General features: G+C 44.3%; 1 protein-coding gene across 1 annotated transcript; it reads right to left on the bottom strand.

The window, feature by feature from the left end:
- Positions 1-431: 431 nt before the first annotated feature.
- Positions 432-5,519, bottom strand: LOC105031936 (protein SIEVE ELEMENT OCCLUSION B). Its single transcript, XM_010906236.2, has 6 exons — positions 5,229-5,519; positions 3,171-3,275; positions 2,374-2,822; positions 2,162-2,271; positions 1,383-2,008; positions 432-1,292 (listed from the first exon to the last, which is right to left on the bottom strand). The coding sequence occupies exons 1-6, from the start codon at positions 5,442-5,444 to the stop codon at positions 675-677; spliced, it is 2,124 nt and encodes a 707-aa protein (XP_010904538.1). The 5' UTR covers positions 5,445-5,519; the 3' UTR covers positions 432-674.
- Between the last annotated feature and the right edge of the window lie 2,989 nt (positions 5,520-8,508).

Below are 8,508 nucleotides of genomic sequence, written 5' to 3'. Positions count from 1 at the left end.
GGAGAGGAACATCATTCTTGTTTGAATAGCCTTCATAAGAAAAAAGAAAGAAAAAAAATGATAGATATTTTAAATTAAAAAGATCATTGTATCCTATTTTTGTTTGAAGATCTGTGGATATTTTTGTCTTTTATCTATCTCATGTCTTTTTTCCTCTCAATTCTTTTAAATTGAAGAAATTAAAAAATTAATTTAATAAAAAAAAAGAGGAAAAGAGGTATCACTTCTTTTCTCTCCTCATTTTTTAAAAATTAATATCCAAACAAAGAAAAAAAAATTTTTTTCTCTTCTTTCCCTCTGAATCCCCCAATCCAAACAAAATAGGTCAAGTTCTTACGCATCATCCATTTGTTTGGCATTTGCGTAGCTTCAAATAACATAAATTCTCATTGATCATTGAAGAAATGACCAGTCACCAGACAGTGCTCATTTACCACTTAAAAGTAGAAGATTTTATTACTTGAACCATAGGTTCACGACGAAGACACATTACAAATACTGAAAATAACTCACAAGGACGGTGATCTCACATATGTAGAGTGGAGACCACAAGACACTTCAAACAATAACTGATACACTGTTTATTTATTTAGGCCTACTAGAAAAGCTTGCCTTTGAACCACACACAACCAAACTACCAAGGGTAGAAAATGTAGACCACCCTAATAATAATCTCAGTCATTGCAGCAGCGGTACAGGATGAACTTCTCCATGGGACGCCTGCATTCGGCACAAATCACATGCTCTTGGATCCTGCCATTTTCACCGGGGAGGATGAGACGAGTGCAGTGCTCATGAGTGTGGTACGGTAACAATGCATTCGTCAGAGCTGGAATGAATCCTTCAGTCTCTACAGTTGCCTTCCATTGCTCGAACTGGTTCAGGCATTCCACAAGCTTCTTCCCTTGGGACTTCACCATCTCCAGCGAGCCCCGGCTGATGATGGCCCAGCCCTCGTCGCTTCCGTCGAAGCTGAGCAGTGTCATCACCTCTTGCATGATGGAGTCATTATCGATGCTTTTGCCATGCTGCATCTTGGAATGCCACATGCTCTCCAGCCTCACCCAGAAGAACCACACCATCACTGGGTCTTGCCAGGAGCTGCTGAGCTTCTCCGCCGCGATCGCCGCCACGGCTTTCTTCACTCGCTCCTTTGAACTGCTCTTCCCCACATACACCATGTCTAAGGGGATCTTTGCCTCATGCGCCACTCGCCTCAAGACTGTAGTAAACCTTCGAATCCAGTCGATGTCCTCGCCGCCATACAGGCAAACATACCGGCCTTCTCTCACCTATCGAGCACAACGAAGAGTGATCTATTAATAGCTAGCTGCATGTGTAGAGTAGATTAAACACGACAGTATGAGAATTTGAATTCATACCCATGTTAGTATCATAGGATCGATTTCGTCGACAAGGAATTCAAGTCGCCAAGTCTCCTCATTCCAAAGAGCTGCCTCCCTATTGGTGGTAAAAGGGAAGGCTAGAGTGCCCCATATCCACATCATGTGGAGGGCATTACGATTGGTGACCTTACCCTGAGGATCCAACACCGCTAGCAGAGGCTTCTTTTCGAAGTGCCACACTTCCCTGATGTATTGGATCACGGCTCGATCGAGCAGCGAAGGGTGGTGCAGTAAGTACCATGGCATCATGGATGCCAAGCGATTGAAATTCTCCTCGTGGTCCCTGTTCCATGGGCCGTGCCTCTCAGTGACTGGTAACCAGACAATCTCATAGGGCCTCTCGAGCTTCCCTTGATGTGAGTCATGGTATAACTGAACAAGAATTAGGAGTTCTTCTTGGGGAATATCGAGGTCCGATATGAACAACATAACAATCCTTCGTCTCAGGATATCAACACCAAATCTTTTCTTGCTAGTGCCATCAAAGAGGGGATGCTCATCCTTTGAGGACATTAATGCCCTGAGGATCTTCGAGTTATCAATGTGGATGACTTCGAAGAGGCGTACAAGTGTTTGGTAAGCCTCGACATGCCTCCTCTCATCTGCATCAAAGGATAAGATGTACTTTCTAAATTAGAAGGAGCACATCATGTTTAGGATTCATAAAATCAACAGTTTAAATCTGCTTTAGCGGAAGGATTTTGGAGCTCCACTTAGCTTAAATCAAGAGAATATGTTAAGATTTATGGACTGACCAATATGTTGATGGCACCGGTCAAGTTGCTTAGTAAGGTGCCCATGAATGTTGTTAACTTTGTGAGTTAAACTCGACAATTCCCATGCCTCAGTGGTGGCGCTGATGTACCTTGAAACAAAAAATAGAATAAAAAATAAAGAGAACAAAAGTTAGTGGTTAGAGGTTATTCTGAGTTTTCTGTTATTCGTGGAGGTCAGAGCATGAACTTACTCATGGCCAAGGCCTATGAGCATGATGATCTGAGAGGAACAAGCTACAACACTTCTAATGGTCCAGTAGACAGCAGTAGGGATATGGGCTATGGCCATCGACATGTCAGGGGATTCAAGGGAGATATACTCTGAGGGGAGCTCCTTCAACTCAACAATGCACTTTGTAACATCCAGCATGGCCTTGATAAGGTTGTTGATGGCGTCAAATCTGGGCTTAAGGAGATGGCTGTGCTCAATAATGTCAGGGAGCTGCTTAAGTAGTGACACAGATTTCGCCAGGGGATTGACGGTATGAAGTTGGGCTGTCAGCCAGAACTCCCCATAGAGCACTGCAAAGGCTGCTAAAGCGAGGGTAACCTTTGCATCCCATGCATAGCTCGACAACGAGTGCAACAAGGCGATCGTCGTCGCATGGGCATCACCACCGCTGGTGCACTTGTACGTAATCTATAACAATATGGTGGAAGAAATAAATGTATGTTGTTAGCCAAGACTTGTTGCATAGATTTTTCAGATCGATAATTATCTTGAACTGAGATGGGAGCACGCAAAAGACCATTTATTACTCTACTAACATTTTTAACTTTTTAAAACATCTTATCAGTAGAATTTCTCTAAAATATCACCAAATTTAATGCATTAGAAAAGAATCCACTGACTTGTAGCCTAGTTTAATGTTTGAAGAGGAGAATGCTGAAAAAATGGCACCGAATGGGGAACAATCTCAAATATACAAGTTAGTGTGATATTTGTGGATAAAATTTATGGTATGGCCATGAGGTTAATTTGATTAACCTCAGCAGCAATCCTGTGAATGGGGTATGCGAGGGCTTCGAGCATTCCAATAACTGCAGCATGATGGGCTCTGTCTTCCAAAACCTCCATGTGAGTCTGGGGCGTCTGCACACCAACAAGAGCACTGGGTGACTTTACATCTATTAACAAACAAGAACAACAACAGTAAAGCTTGTGAGCTTATTGTAATGATGAAGAAAGAAGCGTTGGTTATTGTATCTATTGTTGTATCAGCAATGCTGCTGCAAGATTTACCATCTTGACCAGCTCCAAAGAATCATACAATCGTTTAAAATTCAATGATACTATCCGATATCTTCTCACAATGCCAACAGGGTATCTTGCCCATACTCTGATATGATCTGCATCTGGATCAGCTTCATTTTTAAAAGAATTGTCAAAAGTTTTTAGTTCTGACCTATGATGAATTCTCAAGATGCATGGCAGGCAGGGCAGGGAGATTAAGACTCATGCTATTCTTAATCTTGGACCTGTCAAAAATTTTGCCCTGTTTGACGGGTTTAGTGCTGGTTCTTGCATTTGTTACTGATGGTCAGAGTTTTCATTTGGTCCCGCTGGTTATGGACTCAATAGTTTCTTCTTCTTTTTCTTTCCCTTGGAGCAGGCGATATGTGAGATGTGCATTGCATCAATACCATTTCCCATGTGGCCATGCATGTCCTGCATCTTGGTGCTATTTTTTTGAGTGCCTGATTTGCACTAATTCATGACGGCATGTTCCCAAATCTAACTAAGGCTTTGTTTGAATGGTTGGACTCAAAACTTTATGGAATACGTAATCCAACTATAAAAAATATTGAATTATAAGTGGGTCAGGCCTTATTTTTATAAATATCTAGAATTATTTTTGAGTGGATTGATCCAGATTCCATGGAAAGAAAAAAAATGACCTATTGAGATCATTTTTTTCTTCCTATGACATTCTGACCAGCCCATTCAAAAAGTAGTTCTAGATACTTATAAATAAATGGCCTGACTTGCTTATAGTCTATTATTTTTTATGTTTGGGCCACGAATCCTATAAAATTTTGAGCCCAACTATCCAAACAGACTTTAAATATGCTGTATAACTTAGTTTATTCGTAATCTCCCCATGAATTAATTGAAATAAACTAAACTATACATAAATTTTTATATCTAATTTATTCTATTAAAAATTAGATTAGCCAGTTTATGTTTTCCATATTATATCAAGTTCACAGTGCATATAACGTTTCTCCATATGTAGCCATTTCATTTTTAAAAATGAAGAAAATCTTGTCATATAGCAATGCATAAAGGATACGATTCTTCAACATTCAAGGACAGCGAACTCAATTGAACTCAACCAATAATGCTTGACAAGTGGTGGTAAGATATCATTACTTAAACAACTCTTATGATCTTCATACCAACTAGTTTTAGTTTTTTTTTTAATTTATATTATTATATTTCTTTTATGAACAAGGATGGGGAAGCCTGGCCAAGTTTTGGATGAGGGTGGGATTAAAATCTAGGTCTTGATACCTATTCCCTTATGAGTTTACATTGCCCCCACTCATTCTACTTACAAGTTAATAGTTTGTAATTTTCTCTTTTATATTTTTAAAATTTTATTTATTATACTATTATCTATTAACCTTTCTAAAATGAATATTTTTATTATTTATATAATAAATAAAACCCATGAATTCCAAGCTCTATTTTGGCTTGGGCTAGAATGGAAGAAACTTTCATACATGGGCTAACAGCCTTGGGCTTTTCCACTGATCCCTCTGGTCCAATGGCTTGACCAATTGTTGGCCTATACATTGAGTTAGTGACTGGGCCAAAGCTTAAACATTTGTCCATATACATGAAATGAGTTTTGTTTCATCACCATAATTTGATAGCTCAGCAGAAATTTCAGTCATCTAAAGGCCAATCTCAAAAGAAAAAAGAAAAAAAAAAAAGAAGTCCATATATGGAGAACAACTCTAATCAAGAAGATTTAACTAGCATATTAATTCTCATCATCATAAAATATATATTGAATTTAAGGGAGCTTGTCAAATATACCACTAAAACAGTAGGATTAGCCCGTTGCATAATGTCCTCGATGAGGCGCAACAATGACCTCACATCCACTTCACGGCCGTCAGGGGAATGCGTTTCAAGTGTTTGCTTCATCACAATATTATCGTCAGACGATGAGAAGAGGTGGCGCTCTCCCTTAATCATTTGCAGCTTCTGCTGCGCCGCCGCCGCCGCCGAGGCCAATGCCGATGATGCCATTTCCTCAAGAGTCTCTGCAAACTAAGGCCTCAAAGGCTGGAGAATGGCAGCAGTGGCTCTACAGCTTGGTTGCTAGTAGGCCGCTAGAAATAGAGAAGTATGGAAGCACATGGAATAAAGCCCAAGTGAACCAACTACCTTGCTTAGTTATTCAAAAAAAGGAAAAATACCAACTTTGCTTCATGGCCAGGTTTTCCTCTGGGTCCCTTTGGCTAGAGCCATTTTGTTAAACCGTGGGCCACTCATGCCGGTTCTTTGCAGTCCTAACGTGCTACCTCGTAGTTCGTGCCTGGGAAGTCTAGATCTGTCTGGCAAGGCATCTGTAGGCTATGTTCCACCACAGCTTCTCTTGAAAGGTAAGGTAGTATCTTCCAATTCCATTTAAGAGCTGCGATCTCATTGATCTCTAAGCCACGAAGAAACACAACGAAGGAGACGAAAGGAAAGAAGCATGAGAGAAGTTTTAAGCAGTTTGTGTGTTTTCTAGTGCGAAGCACAAGAAGCATTGTGGAGCCCAAAAAGAAGGACAAGAAACATTATGCACCGAAAAAAAAAAAAAAGGCACAAGAAACATTCTTTCCTTGTTGCTTTGATAAAGTGAGATAAGGCCTATGATATGGCTTTCGGATAACCTTGAGAAGTACGAAAGGAGGCGAACGAGGTTTCCCCTTTTTTTTTTTTTTTTTTTTTTTTTTTTTTTTTTTTTTTTTTTTGTGTGTGTGTGTGTGTGTTAAGGGTCTCGCATAGGTTAGATTTTTAGATTCAAAATGTAGAATGAGTCGAGCATGGTCAAAGCTTTCACTCGACTTGGTTCATGAAGGTAAAATTCTATTTAGGTCATGTTGGGATATACCGACCGATCTTTTTTATGCCGACTCATCCTCGGATCTGTCCGACCGACGTCTGACTCTACCGACCGCACCGACCGATGATTGCCAACAGTAGCTGCCGACATTATCCGACCGAAGGTGTGTCGGTCGGGCAGGTCTATTCTGTTTCCGACTAATCGAGCGGCGGAACCCAGATTACTGGCTCACTGTCGGGTGGGGGTGGCAGCTGACGTCCGACTCCAGCAATGCACCAGACTGGCCGACGGTGTCCCCGAGTCTTCACCCGACGTCCCGCAGCCGAATACCGACGTATGATCGGTTAGCTCCCCCAAACGTCGTACGACTGCTGTGGGCTGCTGTCCTGACAAGGACATGCGACGTGACCGACCCGGTGATTTGACAGCCCACGGCGATTTGTCAGGCCGCGACGACTCTAACAGCCTCCGGCGACTTGACAACTCCCCGGTTGTCTGCGCCATTAATGGCGGGACCACGCTGCGCTCTACTATAAAAATGGGGAAGGCAACAGTGTTAGGGAGGTTCTTTCCTAAGCTCCTGGACTCTCTCTCTCTCCCGTTGAGCCCCTGATTTTTTTCTACTGTTGCCTAATCTCCTCTCTGTCTTGACCGTCGAAGGGTCTCTGCCAGAGATATCTCCGGTCAGTGTGGACTTCTTTTGCAGGTGCTCGTTCCCGACGATCAGGCGACGAGGGGATTGGCCGCAACAGGTTTGGCACACCAGGTAGGGGGGCTATCACGACCTCTACAGAGCTTGAAAAAATCCTTTCGAGATGACGAGAACTAGGGCTCAACGATCGAGAGCCACCGGATCGACGAGGCACTCTTTCCGCCTGGAAGAGGCCTCTCCTCCATCCTCCATGGCGGAATCCAGCTCTTAGCATCCTGTGGTGACCACGGAGGCGCAGATCGCGGCGATCGTGCGGCAGATGACTGTGCTGACGGATGCAGTCAAAAGTCTTCAACAGCAACCAATCCGGTTGTCGTGCGCACCGATGGAGCAACCGGCGGCGCATCCGATGCCGTCCAAGAGCAGCTGCCGACGCCCGCGTCGGTCTTCGTCTCCTCCTCAGAAGCAGCCATCTCAGCACTCCCACTGAGAAGGGGAGAGGCGGCCACGGTGTGACACCCACTGGTCTCGCCGACCCTCTCCTTCCTAGCTGGAGCGAGCAAGGAAGAGAAGCGGCCACGGACACCGTCCACCTCCCTCTTAGATTCATCGGGAGACTCGACCCCTGGGGTCTCCCAACACCGACGGACCGACAACTATGAACGTAGGTTCGAAGAAATCGACCGTCGGCTTGTCCAGCTCCAGATGGACGGACAGAAGTCTTCGAACGACGTCGACTTCCAAACCACCCAATCTCTCTCTCGACTCATCCTCGATGAGCTGATTCCTAGCCGGTTCAAGATGCCTCATGTGGAGCCTTGCGATGGCTCCACTGACTTAGTTGATCATCTGGAGAGCTACAAGGCTCTCATGACTATCTAAGAGGCAACCGATGCCCTCCTCTGCATCGGCTTCCCCGCCACACTTCGCAAAGCTGCTAGGGTCTGGTACTCCGACCTCCGCTCAGGAAGCATCCACTCCTTTGGATAGCTCGAACATTCTTTTGTGGCCCATTTCAGCACCAGTCGGAAGCCACCACAAACTTTGGACAGCCTTTTCTCCCTCAAGCAGGGAGAAAATGAGATGCTCCGATACTTCATGACACAGTTTAATGCAGCCACGCTTGAGGTTCGGGACTTCAACGAAGACATGGCTATCTCAGCCATGAAGAGGGGGCTGAGGGGGTCTTGATTTACATACTCCTTGGACAAGACCCTCCCCCGGACATATGTCGAACTGTTGGAGCGTGCGTACAAATACATGCACGCAGACGAAGGAGCTTCCGACCGGTGCCTGACCGAGACCAAGGGACCGAAGGAGAAGCAAAGAAAAGGTCGGGCTCCCACCGAACCTAGCAGGACACCGACCGACAAATAGGTCTCACCTCAGCGACAGGGTTCGAGATCGCCCCGACGGTGGAGTCCGAGGCCGATGCGTGGCAGGTATGACTCCTATACCTCTCTCTTTGCTCCTTGTGTGCAGATTCTGATGGAGATCGAAGGAGAAGAATATCTGCGTCGGCCTCCGCCTTTGAAGGCAAAGGGCCTCGACCGACGAAAATACTATCGATTTCATCGGGGCCACGACCACAACACCGAACAGTGCAT

This window comes from Elaeis guineensis, chromosome 9 (genome assembly GCF_000442705.2).
Source record: "Elaeis guineensis isolate ETL-2024a chromosome 9, EG11, whole genome shotgun sequence".
Lineage (NCBI taxonomy): Eukaryota > Viridiplantae > Streptophyta > Magnoliopsida > Arecales > Arecaceae > Elaeis > Elaeis guineensis.
Note: the sequence above shows the minus strand (reverse complement) of the source record. Positions and strands in the feature narration are given on the sequence as shown.

What these genes read in the sequence shown, in the direction of transcription:
- LOC105031936 (XM_010906236.2), bottom strand. Translation starts at nt 5,444, where the DNA reads ATGGCATCATCGGCATTGGCCTCGGCGGCGGCGGCGGCGCAGCAGAAG. An exon ending in TTCACAGGATTGCTGCTGAG is followed by an intron (nt 2,823 to 3,170) that starts GTTAATCAAATT and finishes ATATTGTTATAG; the next exon opens with ATTACGTACAAGTGCACCAG. An exon ending in CTCATAGGCCTTGGCCATGA is followed by an intron (nt 2,272 to 2,373) that starts GTAAGTTCATGC and finishes TTTTGTTTCAAG; the next exon opens with GTACATCAGCGCCACCACTG.